Consider the following 21,904-nt stretch of genomic DNA (forward strand, 5'->3'; position numbering starts at 1 on the left):
ATCTGACTGGTACAGGAGGAGATTGTCCCTCCTTCCCTGACAGAGAATCTGGTGGATTTGAACCGTGCGCCTCTAGGATTGTAGTTGCAGCTTCTTACCACTAGGCCACCAGAGCTCCCCGCTTGCTGCTTTTATGATGCTGCACAGATTCCAGGGAAGCCTGGAGCCTCGGGATAAAGGCCTGGTGATTTCTGTCCATCAATCAGCCGTGAAGGCGTGTACGGAGCACGGAGGTCTGATCTCGGTTGATTGAGAGGTCAGCGCACCCAGGCAGCACCTCCTTACACAGTGTGGGGGGTCCGCAAGGCAGGATTGGCTCACAGATCCGATGACAGCTCGTTGAAGGAGGGGCTGCCCCTTGGCTCCCCACGACAAGCCTTGTCTTCACAGGCAGCATGTCTGAGGTCATGGAGGAAGCCTGGTGGGCAGTGTGTCCATGTGGCTGGGGGACACAGAAGGCTCCCCGAGGGGGCGACCCCAAGGGCCGCAGAGCCTGGTGCGGCTGGTCTGCCCTGAAGGAGGGCGGCCACGCTCTGGTCTTTGTGGACTCCGTGTGCACCTTACTCAGGAGCTCTTCAAGGGCTTTCCAATGGCCATTCAAGTACAGAGGGGTCAGGTGGACAGTACGACACCGAGGTTTCACACAGGAGTGACGGACAGCGGACGTGTCAGTAAAAGTGCAAGAGGAGGAAACTGCGTGGTGAAGTGGCTGCTCCGTATCAGAGATCAAGCCGACTGAACGGAGTGAAGGCTTCACTGGGTGACCTTCTCCAGGGACAGCAAGCCGGCTGAGGGCATCACAGACCAGGGTTCTAATCCCAGCTCCTCCCCCCACCAGCTCGCTGAACCTGCAGGAATGCACTAAACTGTCCAGGCTTTGGCCCCCCTTCTGCAAAATGGATTTATGACCATAGCTTCCCAAATTATTTGTTTTGAAGATGTCATTTTATAATTCCAGTAAAATGCTTGGCAGGGTGCCTGTTATAAACACTCAGTAGCATCTAACTGCCACTTCTGCTCTTGATATTATGAACACTGTGGCCCATAAATAGTAAACCCTCAAAACACAAGCTGTTTTCGTGCCAGTCTCGGCCGTGGGGCCTTTCTGTCCCAGTCACACCGAGGCGGAAAGAGCTGTATCTCTAAAGGTTTGCCACAGATCCCCAGGAAGAAGGACTTTCTCAAAGGGTAAACAAGGGCCCCCAGTGGCCAAATGGCTCAAGTACCGGACGCAAATCAAAAGGCTGACAGTTTGAAACCAGCTGCTGTCCAGGAAACAGGTGCAGCTTCCACAAGATTACAGCAGGGGCTGCCCCACGGGGCACTGTCCACCCTCTGCTGGGGTCACTGCCAGTCAAGATTGATTCCATCCTAATGCAGCCGCGGCCACCCCACAGGACCGCTGTCCTCTCTCCTCCGGGGTCACTATGAGGCAGGATTAACTCCAGCATAACGCTGGGGGTGGGTTTGTTCATTTAGTTGTGGTGGTTTTGAAACTTTTTGCTTCTTTGTATTTCATTTTGGTTTAACTCTGATGTTGCCACTGTCCCGGACCTCGGAGTTGACTATGACTCATTGCCAAGCTAGGGAGCTCTGGTGGCCTAGTGGCAAGCTGCTGCTCTGCAATCCCAAAGGCGCACAGTTTAAGGCCACCAGCTTCTCTGTGGCAGAAGGATGGGCAATCTCCTCCCATGCGATTAACTGCCTCTGAAAACCCACCAAAGGGTCTGCTATGGGTCGGTTCTGACTCTAAACAACATCCTGACCGTGTGAACAACGGACCTGAACCCAGCCGTGTCCTCATCTGACGCACTGGACCCCAGCGTTACAGTCGATGCGTCTCATTGGGAGTCTTCCCCTCCTTCACTGACTTTCCCCCTTCCCCAGCGTGACGTCCTTTTCAAAGGACTCACTGCTTCCAACAAAATGCCCAAACTGTGACACAAGTCCTAATCCTTGCCTCCAAGCTGCACCCTAGCTGCTCCTTTTCCAAGATACATTCGTTCGTCCTTTTGCCAGTCCACGGGCTATTCAGCCCCCTTCTCCAACAGCACGACTTTTTATTATTCATTTTAATGAAAATTTACCCTTTGGATTTCCATTCATTCATTCATTGTTGCACTTTTCTCCCTGCCCACCCCTCTTGCCCAGTTCGCTCTTCTTTTCGAAAAGTAAAAGAAAAATTCTTTCATTGTTATACAATCCCTCCCCCCAAGTCCACTCCACTATGCAGCCTTCATTCTGGACACCTGTCAGGACAATACCTAATCACATATCTCTTTTAAACAGTTCCCTCCCTCATCTGATTCAACACAATATACATTATTTATCCCATCCTTCTCAGTCTCCCTCCAACCCCCATGTCAGTCCCGTTTTACAACAGTGGCACTATGCCGTATTTGTCCTTTTGTGACTGAGAGAGTTCACTCAGCATAACGTCTTCCAGGGTCCTCCATTCAGCACAACTATTTTTATAACTGCTTTTCCCCTTACTAATCAATTAACTTTTGTTCCCCTCTTCCTCCCTTCCCATCCATGTAAACCTTCAAGGTTAATTCCATCCATGTATAAGACTTCCTTTAGCCTTTTATGTTGATGTTGTTGTTGAGTTTGTTGTTATGTGTTGTTAAGTTGGGACGGACTCGTAGCTGACCCTCCAATGGGTTTGCAGAGGTGGTAAATCACACAAGATGGCCTGTCTTTCTCCTGTAGAGCAGCGTTTGGTGGATTTGAACCACAAGCTTTGGATTGGCAACTCAACTCCTTCCCACGCCCCCCATGGTGGTCTCGGGCCACAGCTGTTCTTGTCTGCCTGACTTGTGTGGCTTGGCATGGCTCGTTCTAGACCCGTTTATGGTATGTGTTCCACAAATTCCTCGTCATTTTCTGTGCCTATTTATTCCACTGTGTGTTCCACGGTTTTATTAGCCCCTCCACTGATGGACCCTTGGGTTGATTCCAGCTCTTTGCTGTTGTAAATAATGCTCCCATGACAGGGATGTGAGAGTTCCTGGTTGTCAAGAGAAAAGACAAAGGATCATAAGCCCCCAAATCCCAGTGGCTAAGATTTCGAAGGCTTCTCCTCGCTCATGTTCCAGTCCAGTCCAGGTCGGGGGACACCTCTCCCCGGGTGAGTGACCCTGGCAGCTTCTCTGTGCAGGTACATAGGAAGGACCAGACTGGGAGTGGCCAGTGCCCTGTGCCTTGCCCCCACTTGCCCTGGTGCTAGGATAAATGTCATCCTTATCGTGGGAGATAGCCAAGTCTCATTTCCCGGCCGCTGTCCCAATACCTGTGAGTCTGAGGGTCACAAAGCATGGAGTCGTTCTCATCTGAATGTACGAGTGGTTGTCATGTGCTGTCGAGTTGCCTGCGACGCTATGTGCAGCAGCTCTGAACCCTGTCCTGTCCTGAGCCAGCCTCTGTAATAGTTGCCTCTAATTCCTGCGCCCAAATCGGTCCCACGTGCAGTAGTCTGAAGGAGTAGACTGAGAGGTATAATCATCTCCTTGAATCTGGAGACAGTGATTTCTTCATAGAGTCTAAGGTCCCAACAGGGTGCTCCTGAGAGGCAGGGACAGAGAAACTGTCCCATGTCCTTCGGGCCTGTTGTCAGGAGGGACCAGTCTTTGGAAAGGGACATCAGGCTGGGAAGGTCAGAGGGTCAGAGGAAGACCCTCAATGAGGTGGATCAGCACAGTGACGAGCCCTGGGCTTGAGCCTCTCAGTGACCGTGAGGCTGACGCAGGCCAGGGCAAGGTCCAGACCCGCTGGTCAGAGGGTTTCAAGGAGCCAGGACGGACTTGACAGGGCTGAGCATTAAGGTCACAGGAAAAAGACACAGAGTTTACCCGTGAGAAAATGACCCTATCACAATGGTTGCTCCAGGGTGCTCGCACGACGCAGGGCTGGCCGGTGTCTCGTTCTCCTGACCACAGAATTGCCGTGAGTCAGCTGACCCAATGGTAGCCACACAACAAGGTCACATTCAGAGAGAGAGAGAGAAAGAGAGAGAGAGTGAGTGTGTGTGTGTGTGTAGCCATCCTCCTCTCAATGGTTATCCTTCCCATCTCAGCCGGCATCTTTGTCACAGAAAAAGTCCAGCAGAAATACAATATTTGAGGAAATCAGCCTGCCTCCCTCTCCAGGGGGCCAGCTTTTCCCCGTGTCCCTTCTGTGGCCATTACTTACACCGAGTCGAACACACTCACAGCGACCTGAACCTGGCCCGGTCCTGTGCCTGCTGCATCATTTCTGCTCTACTTGAATCCATTGTTACAGGAGCAATGATGTCAGTTTGGGGACTAAGGGACGTCTGAATCAGGCCATGGTCTTTTTAATCACTTGCTCTGTGTCTGAGAGCTGGACAATGAATAAGGATGACAGAGAAGTATTGATGCCCTTGAGATGTGCTGTTGGGAAAGAATCCTGAATATCCCATGGACTGCCAAAACAACAAACAAATCTATCTTGAAAAAGTTCTGCCAATACCGTATGAGACACAACGTTTACAGAACCCCACAGAGCCTCCATGAGAAAAAGACTGATAACACAATTACAAAATGGGCAAAAGACATGGAAAGACTTTTCACAGAGGAAGATATTTAGATGGTCAACAGACACATGAAGAAATGTTCAAAAGCACTGGCAATGTTGTTGTTGTTATGTGCCGTCGAGTCGTTTCCGACTCATAGCGACCCTATGCACAATAGCCCTAAACCCTGCTCTATCCTGCGCCAACCACACCGCCTCTGACACACCCATCTCGATTACCCCAGTCACCGAATCAATCCATCTCATAGAGGGTCTTCCCCTCCTGCGTTGTCCTTCAACCCTCCCAAGCATGATGTCCCTCTCCAAGGACCCATCCCTCCTGGCAACATGTCCAAAGTATGTCAGACAAATCCCCAGAATCCTTGCCTCCAAGGAGTAGCTTGGTTTAATCCTCTCCAAGATGAATCTGTTTGTATTCCTGGCAGTCCAAGGTACATTCAGTACCCTTCTCCAGCACCACAGCTCAAAAGCATCCACTCTTCTTCTGTCCTCCCTAGTCACTGTCCAACTCTCTGATGCATAACAAGCGATTGCAAATACCATGGCCTGTATCAGGCGCACCTTAGTCTCCAGAGAGACACTGTTGCTCCTGAGTACCTTAGAGAGGTCCCTAACAGCAGACTTTCCCATCGCAATACGCTTTTTGATTTCCTGACTGCTGGTACCAAGAGTGTTAACTGTGGAGCCGAGCAAAGTGAAGCTGTGAACACTCTCAATCTCTTCATCATCCATCCTGACGCTGCCAATTGGTCCAGTGGCGAGAATCTTTGTCTTCTTGACATTGAGCCTTAGTCCATACTGAAGGCTGCAGTCCTTGACCCTTCGCAGCAAGTGCATGAGGTCCTCCTCAGTTTCAGCAAGCAAGGTTGTGTCATCTGCATAACGCAGATTGTTAATAGACCTTCCACCAATCCTGATGCCACAATTCTCCTCATAGAGCCCAGCCTCTCGGATAATCTGCTCTGCATACACGTTGAAAAGGTATGGAGACAGGATGCATCCCTGGCGTATAAAAGAGATGAAAATCTAAACATGGCAAAGTTTAACAGGGCGGGCTGGGAGTAATAACTATTGGAAAGGATGTGGCAAAATAGTAACTCTGATACATTGTTAGTGGGTTTGCAAAATGGTACAACCACTCTAGAAGGCAGTTTGGCATTTCCTCAGAAACAAAGACATTTCATATGACCCAGCTATTCCACAGCTTGGAATATACCCCGAGAAAATGAGAACTGAGGCACAAACAGAGACTTGCACACCAATGTCACGGCAGCGTTATTCACCATCATAAGAACATGGAAACAGCCCAAATGTCCAACCACAAACGAATGGATTGAGAAATTATGGTACATTCACACAATGGAATACTATGCCGCATGCAGGAGCAATGATTTTGTAAATCATTACCTAACTTGGGAGGGACTGGACAGCATTATTATGCTAAGTGAACTCAGTCCTACAAGGACAAATACAGTATAAGACCATTATTGTAAAATGTGAACACAGATGAGGATCCAAGGTGGGGAGGGGGAAGGAGAGGGGTGAGGATGGGTGGGGGCCTGGGGGAGTTAATCACAGGGTCGCACAGTTTGACGGGTGGAGGGAGGGGTGGGTAAAGGAAATGGGAAAGATGGTGTGAAAAACAATGTATTCAAACATTGTAAGTAAACCAGTGTGAAACAAAATGTTCTTTAAATGAGGAAATAGCACAGCCAGAGTGCCCCTTAGAGAGGCTGGTGGAGCTTCACCTCACACATTCCAGGCATGTTGCCAGGAGAGGTGATTCCTTGGAGAGGGACATCATGCCTGGGAAGGTGGAGGGTCAGCAAGAGAGAGGAGGACCCACCACCAGATGGACGACACTGACTGCTGCAATGGACTCGAGAGTGTCAGAAACTGTGAGGACGACACAGGATAGGACGGGTTCGGATCTGCTATTCACGGGGTCGCGAAGGGTGCTTCGTCCACAACAGCAACGGACAGCAGTCAGCGTGCTCTGGTTTATCCATTCGTTTCAACCGTCCTCCCTCTGCACGTGACAAGCCTCCCCAAGGGAATGCCTAATGATCGTTGCTTGAGCCCAGCAGCTGTCCAGCCGTGATCTCTCAGACCCACTCTGCACTCCCGTTTCAGGTACCACATCTGTGTGACCGTGCTCATCTACTTCCTCCCCCTGCTGGTCATCGGCTATGCCTACACCGTGGTGGGGATCACCCTGTGGGCCAGCGAGATCCCAGGGGACTCCTCTGACCGCTACCACGAGCAAGTGTCAGCCAAGCGCAAGGTGAGTGGGCCAGGCAGCACCCTAGCCCCTCCAGCCTGGCTCGGCCACAGGAGCTTTGAGGGACCCAAGGTGGAGGAGAGGGGACACTGGAAGTTCAGGGTTGGACAGAAGCAGAGGGGTCACAGCAAGGCAGGGGCCCAGGGTGGAGCAGAGGGGACGCAGGAAGGCAGGGGCCCAGGGTGGAGCAGAGGGGACGCAGGAAGGCAGGGGCCCAGGGTGGAGCAGAGGGGACGCAGGAAGGCAGGGGCCCAGGGTGGAGCAGAGGGGACGCAGGAAGGCAGAGGCCCAGGGTGGAGCAGAGAGGACGCAGGAAAACAGGGGCTGGGCAGGAGCAGAGGGGACGCAGGAAGATAGGGGCTGGGCAGGAGCAGAGGGGACGCAGGAAGATAGGGGCTGGGCAGTAGCAGAGGGGATGCAACATGGACGGAAGGAGAAGAGAGAGACGGTTTCTTCAGAGCATTTGTAACTAGACCTGGAGGCAGAGACATGAAGTGAAAGATTAGGGAAACGGGGTAAAGAGAACCTGGGCACTCTGTCCTATTTCTGAAACTTCTAGGGTCTCTTCAATCATTTCAAAATGAAGTTTAAAAAAGAAATTGATCCACTTACCATGAAAAGTCTCCCGCGCGCACGCACACACACACACACACACACACATACGTACACACACTGGCAACCACCGGCATCAGTCTCTTATTGACCCTTCCCTATTTTTTACGGCATTTAAGCCCAGTAACTCTCTACCCTTCTCTCCTTTCCTGTTTCACACAGACGACAGGTGAGCGGCTTTCTCCCTCATCTTTTTTCACCTAACATTGCCCGCAGGATCTCTACAAATCAAAGTGTGAAGACCTTCCTCATTTCATTGGCCTTCACTATTTATTTTGGGTACTTTTCTGCATAGCATCTCATTGTGTGGGTGTTACGTAATTTTCTCCTCAAGATTCTCAAGGAGGAAAGAACAGGGGATTACATTACCCAAAGGTCAGAAAGAATTCTTTTCCGTCTCCTCCTCCCCACACCCCTGAGTGCCCGTCCCACAGCAGTCCTGATCTCCTATCCCTCACCCCCTGCCTCTCTAAACCCACCCTGGTTCACTGGTCCCCCACTGCCTTCTCCCCCTGTGGAAGCACACATCCAGCTTTTCTCAATCACTTCCGCTCTCCTGGTTTCTCACCCAGACTTCAACTTGAGTCAGACTTGAGTCTATGCCTGCACAGAACAGTCTGAGGGCCTGTCCGTGTTGGGTCGCCCCTCAGAGTCCCCATGTCAGCCAGTCTGGAGGGGCCCCAAGAACTGGATTTCTAGCAAGTTCCCAGTGAAGATGGTGAGGCTGGTCCTGGGACCAGCCTGAGAATCAAAGGTCCTGACCCTCCTTGGCGAGGGCCTTCCCGCCCCAGCCTCGTGCGCCTGGAGGAGCCGCCGTGAGCTGGGCTCACCTTCTCGCCCTCCTGGCAGGTGGTGAAGATGATGATCGTGGTGGTGTGCACCTTTGCCATCTGCTGGCTGCCCTTCCACATCTTCTTCCTGCTGCCCTACATCAACCCCGACCTCTACCTGGAGAAGTTCATCCAGCAGGTCTACCTGGCCATCATGTGGCTGGCCATGAGCTCCACCATGTACAACCCCATCATTTACTGCTGCCTCAATGACAGGTGAGAGCCCCACACAGCAAACGGCCAAGACTGCCTGTGACCAAGGGGGCGCTGGGGACCCTGGCATCCTAGGCACCACACTCCTCAGCCCTCCTGACAGCTGACATGCAACTTGAGTTCAAGGTGAACAGATTTCCTTTAAATATATATCAGATGATAGATAGATTGATAGATCGATCGAAAGATATAGATCATATATATATATGTTCTATCTATGTGTTGTTGTTGTTGTTGTTGTTGTTGTGTGCCATCGAGTTGCTTGCGACTCATAGCGACCCTGTGTACAAGAGCCCTAAACGCCGTTCTATCCTATGCCATCCTCACCGTCTCAAACACACTCATTCCCACCACTCCACTCACAGAATTGATTCATCTCATCAAGGGTCTTCCTCTCCTGTGCCTCCCCCTCCACTCTGCCAAACATGATGTCCCTCTCCAAGGACCAGTCCCTCCTTGCAGCATGCCCAAAGTATGTCAGACCAAGCTTCAGAATCCTTGACTCCAAGGAGAATTCCAGCTTCACCCTCTCCAGGACAAACCTGTTTGTTCTCCTAGCAGTCCATGGTATATTCAACACTCTTCTCCAGCACCACAGCTCAAAGGCATCAGTTCTCTTTCTATCATCCCTAATCACTGTCCAACTCTCTGATGCATAGCATGCAATTGCAAAGACTATAGCCTGGATCAGGCGCACCTTAGTCTCCAGCCTGACATCGTTTGCTCTTCACTACTCTTGAGAGGTCCCCCACAGTCGACTTTCCCAATGCAATTCATCTCCTGATTTCCTGGCTGATGTTACCAAGAGTGTTGACTGTGGAACCAATAAATTAAAACTGTTAACTATTTCAATCTCTTCACCAACCATACTGATGCTGCCAATCGGCCCAGTGATATATATAGATATGAAGAGATATGGGGAGGGGGAAAGAGAAATAGAGAGAGCACGAGCTCAGAGCTTTAGGTGCATAGTTTTATGTGCAATCTTGCAATTTTTCAATATTGGAGACTAAGGGTGGAAATTTTTAAATCTCTGTGACTGATGCATCTGAGTCATGCCTGAAAGATCACTGCAGATCCCCTCCCTGGTCTACAGAACCAATGTGGAGGGAGACCCATGAGAGAGGAGGGAGGAAAGGGGAAAAGAGACACGGGGAGGAGAGACAGATGGATCCGAAGCTAAGCTGGACGTCTGTGGCACTGAAAGGCCATCCCTCATGGGGCACCTTTTTTCTCTCTCCCCTTTCCATCACACAAGCTGGGAAGCTTCACACAGTTTCTTCCATTTTAAGACCCATTTGCAACCGGATAGAGCAGGCAGAAGTCAGTCACAATGGCTTGAGTCCTGCCCTTTCTGGGTATGACAAGCTGGGAGAGCCCTGCCTCCACAGACACCACACTCAGGCCATCCAGAGAACGGGGGACTCAGAGAGAGCTGGGGCTCCATGGTGAGCACAGCCCAGAGCAGGACCTTGGCCTCCAGCAGGGGAGGGAGTGGGGGAGGGCGTGAGAAAGGCAGGGACAGGGGCCCAACGCTGGCTGCCCTGTTTACATCCCTCAGGCATCAGCTGTCCACACAGGGCGACAGTCTGGGACAGTGAGCTTATCCAAACCGTCTCTGTTCATCACTTGGATCTGAAGACTCGCAAATCATTCTTCTGATAACTGCCTAATGATCCTTCTGGAGCATTTAGGTTAAATGTGCATGCCTTTAATAGAAAATTGATTAAACCTGTTGAACAAACAGAGAAACTGAGGCACAGCCAAGGGGCGTGGCTAACAGAGTTGTTAGTCTGAAACTACTTGGAAAGGACTGAGTCTCGGTTTGAGTTTTTCCCACTCTGAGACTGGGTTTGATGGTGCTGAATTGACTCAGAGTCAGATGACCTCTACTAAGGACACTCGGTTTGCATGAACCTGGCTCTGACATTGTTTTCACCATAAATCTTTTTGACCTTCACATTTCCAGCTGTCAGCTAAGAAAACAGGAATGGCAGAGCATGACGGGTGGGGGTGCTGGGTGGTGACGATCTGATCCCCTGCTTTGAGCCACCCCCCACCACAGCAGTGACCCTCACACGGTCCTCTCCTCTCCCGCTTCCTCCCCAGGTTCCGCTTGGGCTTCAAGCATGCCTTCCGGTGCTGCCCATTCATCAGCGCCGGGGACTACGAGGGGCTTGAGATGAAGTCCACCCGGTACCTCCAGACCCAGGGCAGCGTGTACAAAGTCAGCCGCCTGGAGACCACCGTCTCCACCGTGGTGGGCGCCCACGAGGAGGAGCCAGAGGACGGCCCCAAGACCACACCGTCCTCCCTAGACCTGACCTCCAACGGCTCCTCGCGCAGCGACTCCAAACCGGTGACCGTGACCGAGGGCCTGAGCTTCTATTCCAGCATGCTGTCCTAGGGGCCAGGCCCCCACGGGCACCCACCCACCCCTACCAGCCTCATCTTGCTTTGTGTCATACATGGGGTGGGCAGACCCTTAGTCTGGGGACCATCAGAAGCCCCCTAGCAAGGGGGCATGAGGAAAGGTCAGAGTGGCCTGGATGGAACCACCCGTCCCGAGACCACCGTGCTCTCCTGTCTTTGCCATCACGCCATGTGGTCTAAAGCAAGTGGCCAAACTTCTCGCTGTGAAATACCGAGAAGCTTGGCCCGCACTTTCTCACAGCCCATCCCATGGCGGGGGGAGTAGCCACGAGATCACGCAGGCCCTGCAAGCAGGTGCTCACCTGGGGTGCTGCCTGTAGCAGATCTGAGGGACCCAGCTGCCCGGAGCCCTTGTCCATCACAGATCCACCCCAGCCTGGCCCAGAGCACCCTTCCTTAGCTGGTAGCTCACTTCATATCATCCCTTACTTGATGGGGTGGCAGAAAGGAACCACCTAGAATCGGAACGGAAGAGACTGACTCTGGCTTCTCAGCGTCCATGAAGGGTCAGCACCCTTTGCTCCTTTCTGGCATCTCAATGGTGCGTCCACTCAGCAGCTGTGGGGTCTAGGGTCTCAGACGCCCCATCATTTCCCCACCAGCAGACACAGGAAGAGCCGTCCACTAACAAACCTGCGTCGGGCACGGGCCAGCGGGGGGAGGAGCCAGGCACCTCGTGCCACCTGAGCCTCTCTTTCCTTATCTGTCAAACAACGGAAAAAAAAATTTGAAGAAAAATAAAATCCATAAAAACAACAGAGCCGGACCAGGTCTGCCTTCAAGTTGTAACATCTAATGGTTCAATGACTGTATGATTTTTGTTTGTCTGTCTCATTAAAAAATAAACAAATTTGATTTTTCAAGAGAGAATAAAAGCAGAGCCCAGGGACAGATACCCAGTGCCGGGGGGCACAGCAGCTGCTGTAAAGCCCCAAACCTGACCTTCCCTGCCATGTGACCCTAAAACAGCAAGGAGAAAGGACCATATGCCCAGGGCTGTAACAGCTGCATCAGAGAAGATGAACGGAGTGTCTCTCGGGCCTGTTGAAGGCAGAGAGGGACCAACCCAGATGCCTGACTTTATACCAGCACAGGGGTGCCTGTGCCAGGGAGCACGGGAGCTGTCCCCTGCAGCGGTCCTTCTGAGCACAGGCACCTGGCACTGCCTTCAAGGACTGGCCCCTCCCTCCTGCCCCATGGCTTTGCTGGGCTCCTGCTTCTGACGGGGGACAATGGGTCTGCTGAGGCCGTGAACAGAACACGCCAAACCCTAACACGACTCTAGGCTCTCCTGAAAGCGAGGAAGTCCTTGGTGTCCCCCGGCTCTGCGCTTTGTCCAATGTGGAGAGGAGAGGCCCTCGGGTGGCATCCCTAACGTGTTCCCTGAGGTTTTCCCCTGCTCCGTGCCCATGCTGTGAAGGCGATAACAGCTTTCCCCACAGGGTTTAATAGCCTCAACAGGCCCTGCTGGCCTCGGTCCAGCCAGGACACGGGGAGGAGTTAGACAGCAACAGCGTTAAGCCAGAAAAGCCCAGGAGTGCCATTCTGCAAAGCGGCATGGACCGGACTGAGCAGATTCAATGCAGGCAGGCCGGTGCGGACACGTGAACGGGAGTCACAGCCGAGAAGCACAAAGCCATCCTACAGAGCCTTAGGCATGCTTCTGATGGCAGAAGCGGCACTTACCTTAGGAGAACGAGCCGAGGAATAGAGGAACAGTCTGTGGGTGAAGCACGCAAACTTAACTTGAACACGTGTGCACTGAGCAGCTGCGCCGGGCTCCCCCCGAGCTGTGGGGACACAGCCCTCCTCCCTCAGGGAGCCTGCAGACTTCCACCTTCGTCCTCCGGGGTCCAGTCAGCCCAGAAAGGAGGGACGCATCTGAGAAGCCGGTTCTCCACGGGATCCTGCAAATCCACAATCAACAAGGCGTCATTAAGGCAAAGGCTGGAACTTTCCAAGAGTTCTGTGCTGCGTTTCCTCTGCGATCATTCCCTGAGAGCTACTACAGTTCCAGGGACCCTGTGGCCATGCAGTGTAACCACGTCACCGCGGCCACGCAGGGGAGCACCTTAGGGCTGGTCCTGGGCAATGTGGCCTCAGAGATGAGCGAGGAGCCTCCCTCTCACCCACTTCCCAGGGTCTGTCTAACCTCCCACAGCTGAGAAACACTCTGGTTTGCGCTGTAATAGGGTCTCAGCCTATTACAAAAATATGTCACCCACTGTGTTTATCTCAACGAGCTTCCTGGATGCCCTGTCCAGGACTAATGGACTATTAGACACCATGGGGCCATATTTGTTATGTTCCTTCCAAAATACGGGATCCAGTGCTGTCAATGTGTTAGCTGTTCTGTGCCAACCACCTCCACTCATTGTTCCTCGTGGATTCACAATGTTTGGGACCACAGGGAGTAAGTAATGGGGACGGGGGTTTTTATGGGAGGAGCTCAAGGAGTCACTGTCCTCCACAGCCCCCACCAGCAGGCCAAGGCTGGTGGACGGCAGCAAATCCTGGGCACAGGGGACTCGGGGGCCTACTCTTGACCTGGCTTTAGGGGACAAGAGGGGAGGGAGAAAGCATGGCTCCTGCAATTCCCAGGGGGTTTAGCCTCTGACTTTGAGAAGCAGCACCTATCTGGAAATAAAGTACGTGTTTGACTAGCGTCTGCCTGTGTCCCATCCCTTGAAAACAGAACCTCCTTAGAGGGGCCGCATGGGGCGGTATCAACCAAGCTGGGGGCGCGTCGATGCTGATGCAGGAGATGCATGTGCATTGGCGAGATACCTGGCGCCCCAGGATTTCAACCTGCTGAGCTGGGGAGCCTCAGGTCTCACCCATCAGCTGTCTCTGCATGCACCCCAGCCTTTCACTGTCAACTGATCAAGTTTAGGAACCCAATTAGACGGTATTGCCAGAAGACTAGACCCCAGAGTCCAGCAAACTCCTGTGATGAAATGGGGGGGGGTGGGGAGCAGGGGGGCAGTACTGGGGAAGGTTTCCAGGCTGTGATCTGAGAAGTTATCTGGGAATAGGTGGGGTGGCCAAAAATGTTACCTCTGAACAGAGAGCTGGGCAAATTCAGGTCTCCCCAGAAGCAGAGAACAAGACAGAGTAGAAGGGAGAGAGATTATGAAAGAAAAAGCTGAGAGGAGGCCCCGAGAGTTGGGCCAGCATGTGATCACAGGTCTGACACACCCCCCCCCACAGGGGGGAGGTGGAGGAGGGACACTGGACACCAGCACCCCAGCCACCCACAGTCACAAAGTCTTGGCCGGGCCAGCATTGTACAAAGACCGCCCATCAAGAAGACGGAGATGCCCGCGGTGGCTGAACTGACCAGCCGGGCACCCCGGCCACGTCCCCTCACTGGCTGACACTCTCCGGGGACAGAGGTCTCTGGGACAGCAGAGGTGGATGCTGACAGTCCTGCAGCCGGAAGGTCCCCTCGGACGGCAGCCCGACTCGCCTCACTTCCCTCCTGTCTGTCCCCTCTGCAGACACAAAGAGGACGTCTGTGGCGCCCTCGGTGCAGCAGGTCCACACTGGCTGTTTGCTGAGCACCGAGCGCTCGCCCACTTGTGTCTCTGACATTCTGGTAATTCTTGCAATATTTCAAACCCTTTTTTCACAGTGTTATTGTGCACTTACTAGACTTACACTATAGTGTCCACATGACTTCCCTACATCCTGGGGAGTCAAGAAGATCCACGTGGCTTGCTCTACTGTGGTATTTGTTTTAACCAAAGGGACTGGAATCAAAGCTGCGGAGTCTGAGGTACACCCACGCACTCCCCACAGCAGGATGTTCTCTGAGCTGTGCAGCTCCTGACTCACAGGAGAGCGTGGCCAGTCCCCTGAGCCTCAAAGTCCGTGTCAGGAATTTCTGGCGGGATTTGAAAGCTCAGTGCTAATCACGGTAGCCTGGCCAACCTGTGCCACCTAACCCTCAGGCCTCTCTGTCAACTAGCCAGTAGTGGGTTGCATTGAGGCAGTCCCTAGCAGAAGAGGACAAAGACATTGGAAGAGGGAAGGGAGAGGGAGAGGATGGGAGGGAGAGGGGGAGAGAGGAGAAAGAGAAGAGGAACTAAATGTGGGTCCTGGAGACTTTCCAATCACAGGGTGAGGTTGATGCACCCCTGGGAATTTCAAAACAGCTTGGGAATCAAATAGCCACTCAACTCAGGCCCCCAAATGAGTTAAACTTGTTAATCACCCCTAACGATGTCTGTCGCTATCAAAAGACCAAGTGCACAATTAAGGGGTACACTTAATCTCCTCAGTGGAAAGGGGAACATCACTGAATAAGAGAAGACCACGGCTTAGTTGTCGTCGTTGTTGTCAGGTGACCCCACAAACAACAGCTCTGAGCCCCGCTGTGCCCTGTGCTGTCCTCACTGTCTGGTTTCCTCGTGCCCACCGTTAGAAGCCCTGGACGGTGGGCCTTCCCCTCGCCCTCTGACCCTCCACCCTTCCAAGGGTTATGTGTTTTCCCCAGCACTGGTCCCACTGATAACGACCTGGCGTGTGACAACGGTCCACCATCCGTCTCTCTCAGGAGCACACTGTGGTCGCACTCCCTCCAGGACAGGTCGATTGGTGCTTTCAGCTCACGTGATATTCCATCGCCTTCAACACCCCAGCTCAACACTGATCCTGCTTTTGGCTTCCTGACTCATTACCCCACTTTCACATCCGTGTGACACAAAGGCAAACAGGTTCACAACTAACACTGGAAGACAAACATTCCTGTGTGAATACAAAGGCGGTTTTCATTCTTTGGGGTCCAGGTGGCCTGCGTACACCAGAATGTGCTGAGCCCTGGGCGCCTCGCCAGCTGTGTTCACACTCTCCTGACACCCCGTGTTTCCTACGGGTGTGGGGGGGCAGCATGCATGGGGAGCCCAGCTGAGCTGCTGACCCAGAGGCCACACCCCTCTGGAAGTTCAAAACTAGGAGCCGCTCACTGGGAGAAAGACGGCCTTGGGCCTTCTTCTGCTGGGTGTACCGTTGACAGCTGACAGCGTCTGTTCCAACTCAGTGTGTCAAGGTGACAGAGTGAAAAGAGCGTATGGGAATAAAGGGTCTCCCGGCCGTGGGGTCAGAGGGCATGGGGGCAGTACCACGCCTCGGCTGCATCCTCAGAGGTCAGGGCAACACCTCTGACTGTGGGAGCTGCTCCCCTGAACCCCACAGGGAACGTTCTGAGCCACAGGATTTCCTTTCCCCTCACTTTAAAAAATGGGGAGCTGCAACTTAGAAGATGGGGTCTCCTATCTCACAAGCACCAAGTGTGATATCACAAGGCAGCCTCCCGTTTCCATGCACTGGGTACAGCCGTGAGAAAACGCCACCTGGAACCACAGCACAGCATTACATAGCTCCCGAGAACCATGACCCAGCCTAGGAGACCCCTGACCACACAGTCAGCGGGGCCTCTGCACCCACCCTCATCACGCCCCTCCTTCCCAGGCTCCTGTTACACGCCGCTTGTCATTGTACCATCATCCCCGAATAGCCTCTCCACCCAGCACATCTGCTGAAATCTCGAGACTTTCTCCCCACGTGTCTGGATGTTTCTCCTGATGCACTAATTGAGAGAAAATTTAACACGACAGTGAGGAACCCAGCCACCCCTGCTCACAAGCCCCCCTACATCCCATGTATCTTTCCAACCATTCTTTTCCCTTCACTTTCTGTTCTCCCACCCCCCACGTTCCCACACTGAGGTGAGAGGCTCAAGATCAGTTCTCGCACTGTTATTATCTGAATAAAAGATCCAGACTCTCCTCCGGACCGAAGAACAAGGACTGACACCCAGAGAAACACCAGAGCCCAAGACTGGGGTCTCCTGACCACAGGGAGAGGCGCAGGACAGAGTGACAGGAGGCAGGCCAGCAGGACAGAGATACCTGCACTCCAGGGAGCCCTCCCAGCGGTTGCTTCCCTGCCCTTTGTCCTCACCATGAGCCCTTCCACCATCTCACTGCACACCCCCGTGGGCAGGCACAGGGCGGGAGGCCTCTGGTGAGGTGCAAGTGTCCTGTGGGAAGGCCATCAACACAGTGACTCTAGCAGTGGACACGAGTAGAGCAGAGATGGTGCAGACGGCACAGGACAGCGCGAGCTGTGGTTCAATTCCTCAGGGACTGAGGCTCCTGGCCTTGGCTCAGCCATCAGGAAGAAAGATGCCCAGGGGACAGTTACGAGCACGGTGCTGAGCTGAGCTCAGAAACTGAAGGCCAACAGTGGCATCTTCTCTAAAGGAGAAGCAGCTCCCTTAGATGGCCCTTGGGCAGCGGGCACCTTCCCCGGCCTCCCTGCGCGGCAGGACTGGCCTCTGCTGCCCTCTGCAGGACGCCAGGTGGTGGGTTGAGGCCAGCCGGCAGGCGAGCTCCTAAAATGCAGATAATCCATGTGGTCACGGCCGTGCACAAACAAGACAGTAGACATCTGGGTTTGGATATTAATCACTAAATTCCCATCATTCCTTAAAATTGTTCTATTTTTATCTCGGATTTTTTTTTTCGGCACAATTACTCATTAGCAGTTAATAATAAAAATAAATAAAATTATCAGTTAATTTCACCCAAATAAGCTCTTCCCTTCATTAGCTTCTCTTGGGGGACAACAACTCCTTTCTCCTATTTCTCCTACAGACTGAATAAATAGGAAAATGGTAAATAATTTTTTTTTAATGCACAGATTAGGGATTCAAATGGATGAAATGCTCAGCGCTGGGACCACATGCCCTCTACCAGCAGACGGTGAACTCTGCAGAGTGGCCCAAGAGTCAGTGCTGCGAGCTTGATTTTCTCACACCTGGACGACAGAAGAATTGATGTCTGTGGGCTGTGGTGTTGGAGAAGAGCACTGAACATCCCATGATGGCCGAAAGAACAGCTATGTCTTAGAGAAAGTGCAGCCAGAGTGGCCCTCGGAGGCAGAGATGATAAAGCTTTGTGTCACACACTTTGGACATGCTGCTAGGCGAGGCTGCTCCTTGGAAAGGGGTGTCAGGCTTGGGAAGATGGAGCTTTCAGCAAAGGAAAGGAAGACCCTCACCTGAGTAGACTGTCTCAATCTACAGCAAAGGGTTTGAGTGTCGGAGATAATGGCGGACGAGAGGACAGGATTCAGATCTGTTGTTCGGAGGGTCACTATGAGTCGTACTCAACTTGATGGCACTGAACAACAGGGGCTCTGGTGGTGTGTGCAGTCCACAGCTCTCTGTGCTGGTAACCAAACACAGCGGGTTCTAATCCACCCCTGACTCCCCATGAGAGAGCTGGGCGGCTTCCTCCTGTTACAATTTACCCCCTGAAACCCAGTGCAGAGTCATCTCAGAGTCAGAACTGAGTCAGGGGCAGCGAGTCTGAGGGGTATTGCCTGGTTTGGGAATTCAAAGAACAGAAGCTTCATCATTCGGATATTCAGAGCCTGGAAATGGTCTCTCCTGGTGATGTGCGAGCAATCTCTTGTTAGGGTTTAACTGTTTCCCCCACCCACCACCACCGCCAGGAAACATACACTGAAATCAGCACCCCCGGTGCACATGGGCCTTTGACGATGTTGTCAGTTATGGTCATACTGGAGTAGGGTGAGTCCTAATCCAACATGTTGTTGTAAATTGAGCTGATTCCAGTTTACAGCAGCCCCAGGAACACTATCCTTGGTAAAGAAAAGAAACACAGAACAAGTCAATCATGTGAAACAAAGACAAATATTGGAGGGGGCAAAGATGAAAACGGAGACACACCAGGGCTTTCTCACAGCCACGTGACTTTCCTTCAAGATTCGCACAACAAGCGTGCCTGGAACTTTAGAGCAGCCATGAAACCTCCAGAAACTGTAAGGCGCTCAGTGAGTGGTCATTTGTACGGCAGCCCTGTTGCTGTTAGATGCCATCAAGGCAGCCACGACTCACAGCGACCCTGTGAGCAACACGTGAGCCTGGCCGGTGCCGTTCACACCATCTCCGCTCTGCTCCAGCCACGGTCACGGTCCCTGTGCTGATCTAGTTGTTAAGGGGCTTCCTCTTTTTTTTCCTCTCTGACCCTCCACCTTTCTTTTTTATTATTATTCATTTTCATAAACATTTACAGAGATTTTGGATTTCTACTCATTCATTGTTGCACTTTTCTCCCAGCCCACCCTCTCTTTGAAAAGTAAAATTCCTTCATTGGTATACAATCCCTCCACCCCCCAAGTATACTCCACTATGCAGCCTTAATTCTAGACTCTTGTGATAACCATAATACCCTACCATATATTGCTTTTAAACTGTTCTCTCCCTCATCTGTTTCAATGCAGTTTACGTAATTTATCCAGGTTTTTTTCTCAGTCTTACCCCAACCCTGATGTCAGTGCCATTCTACAACAGTGGCACTATGTAGTATTTGTCTTTTTGTGACTGAGATATTTCACTCAGCATAATGTCCTCCAGGGTCACCCATTTTGAATAAATAATATTGCATGAGTTCCTTGTCTTTCAGTGCAGTGTAGTATTCCATTGTGTGACTGTACCACAGCTTCTCTGTCCATTTGTTTGTTGATGGGCACTTAGGTTGTTTCCAACTCTTTGCTACTGTGAACAAAGCCATGATAAACATGGGTGTGCATATATCTGCTTGGATGTCAGTTATGGTCTCTTTGGGGTATATTCCCAGTAGTGGAATTGCTGGGTCAAATGGTATCTCTATTTGCAACCTTTTGAGAAAGTGCCTTACCGCCTTCCACAGTGGTTGCACCATTTTATACTTCCACCAACAGTGAATAAGGGTTCCTGTTGCTCCACAACCTCGCCAGCATTTGTTGCTTGAACCTTCCACCTTTCCAGCAACATGTCTCTTAGCGAGGCCTGGCCCCTCCTGACAACATGCCCGCAGTGCGTGAGAGGAAGTCTCACCATCTGCGTCTCCAAGGAGTGCCCTGTTTGTACTTCCTCCAAGTCAGGCTTGTCTGCTCTCTCGGCAGTCCAAGGGATACTCAAGACTCTCCTCCAACATGACCCAAAGGCATTGATTCCTCTTCTGCTATCCTTATGTATCGTCCAACTTTCACATGCAGAAGAAGTAAAGTTCAAATTGAAGTTGAAGAAAAGGAAAACAAGTCACAAGAACCAAAATAGAACCTAAGTTTATCTCGCTTGCTTTAAAAACCATCAAAAGAGAAAGATTTGATGCGGTCAGCATCAATGACAGACGGCAGCCCTGGAAAGCTAGGAGGCCACTTCTGCTAATTTCCCACCCGGGATACTCTCAGCTGATCATGGGGACTGACCCTGGGTTTCAGTGGGGACCCGTCATGTCCCTTCCCTGCTCCTCTCTCATGGTGCACCCACTGAGGGTCCTGCCAACGCCAGTCCTGACGCTTCAGTGGAAGGTGTGGTTGTGGTGCAGCACAGAGCCTTGGAGAGCTCCACCCAGGACTCTGCTGATCAGGGTGCATCTTCTGGATGCCCACCCAGAGGGCTTCTCTTTAGGGCAGCAATGAGGCACTCGGCTCCTTATGAACCACTCATGCCAACATGTGGTGTCACTGCATACCCAGGACAGTGCCTGTGAGGCAAGAGGCCATTGTTTTGCTCAGATATTTAGGTTTAGTAAGGTCAATACTGACATCAATCTCTCCTGGACTTGAATTTGGATGTTCAAAAGTGTTAAGCTACCACTCAATGCCAGACAATCTTCACAGACAGGACACAGAGAGAAGCCCTGCACTGGCATCTAAGGGTCTGAGCACGGATCCTCAAAAATATGATGTTGGCTCACACCTGAGCATGCCTCCTGGTGAGACTCGGAGTTCCACAGCCTGAAAGAGACAGAATCCTCCAGAAAGGACATAGCTCAGCTCCAGAAAGAGACACCTTGAGGGCACACAGAAGCATGGAGAAGAACTCAGTCCACTGGCCGGACAATGCCAGGCAAGACGGTGAGTCCCTATCCTGTCCCTCTCATCAGCCACAACGTTGAGTCCTCCCCAGCCCTGGTGTTCACACTGTACAGACTGCGTTTGTGCAGTTTGGAGTGGGAGGAGGGATGCAGAGTAAAACATCATCAGGGTCTGTTTGAAAGAGGAAAAGAAAAGATGGCTATGTCGGTTCCAAAAGAACAGGAAGCATCAACAAATAAAACAGGCCAGAGACGGAGTGCCGCTGCCAGAGACGGAGTTCCACCGCCAGACAGGCCGGGAAGAGACCCAGGAAGAGCAATAGTCAGCCATCCACCGCGGAACCCCATCCACCGCGGAGCGAAGACTACCTGCCACTGTGTGACCCCCCTGCAGCCAGCACCTGTGACCCCTGACCAGCAGCGCCCAAGTCCCGCCCCCACCTCTTGGTGGTAGTGTCCAAGGCCTGCGCTCCTTACCCCCCTAGTCCCTTGCATCCAAACACCTCAGCCCCCACCACAGCCCTGTGACCTCAGGGCACCACCTCGGATCCAGCCATCACCTGGAGCTATCAACAGAGCTGTTGTGGAACTAACCTGGCAGAAGAAAGGCCGGTAGGATCTTATCTGTGTTTACTGGGGCTGATTATCTGGGAGAGCACCTAAGGGTGTGCCCACAGGTGGGGAAACTGGCCGAGCTCTCTGGGGTTCCCACCCAAAACAAGCCAGCCAGCTGGCTTCTGTGAACTCTGCAGACCAGCCAGAGGCTAGTGGGTTGGTGGGAAGTTGACCTTGACTATTCAGATCCTGTCGGATCCAGGACCCTCCTGGAGCAGGGGCTGTTGTGTGAGGGCACCTGTGTAAGTGCCACGAGGCAAGGAACACTGAGAAAACCACTGGGTAGGAAATGGACAACAGGAATTTGAGTAAGGACCCCAGTCGTGAGCACACTGAGACAGCAAAGGTTTGAGCAAGGTCCTCCATGTGATTGACCTGCCTTTGCAATCAACCAACCCTTTGCCTGCCTCACCCCACTTGGCTCCACACCAGTGCCTACACGTCTGGGCAATCAACTTGCCTTTAAACAGGAG

At 52.3% G+C, this 21,904-nt stretch overlaps 1 protein-coding gene across 1 annotated transcript; it reads left to right on the forward strand.

The window, feature by feature from the left end:
* The first annotated feature begins 395 nt into the window (after positions 1–395).
* LOC102870724 (substance-P receptor-like) lies at positions 396–10,939 on the forward strand. Its single transcript, XM_006880983.1, has 4 exons — positions 396–496; positions 6,688–6,838; positions 8,297–8,493; positions 10,600–10,939. Exons 1-4 carry the CDS (start codon positions 396–398, stop codon positions 10,895–10,897), a joined length of 747 nt encoding a protein of 248 aa, XP_006881045.1. The 3' UTR covers positions 10,898–10,939.
* The last annotated feature ends 10,965 nt before the right edge of the window (positions 10,940–21,904 follow it).

Source organism: Elephantulus edwardii, unplaced genomic scaffold (genome assembly GCF_000299155.1).
Source record: "Elephantulus edwardii isolate Elephantulus edwardi_28Jun2011 unplaced genomic scaffold, EleEdw1.0 scaffold00011, whole genome shotgun sequence".
Lineage (NCBI taxonomy): Eukaryota > Metazoa > Chordata > Mammalia > Macroscelidea > Macroscelididae > Elephantulus > Elephantulus edwardii.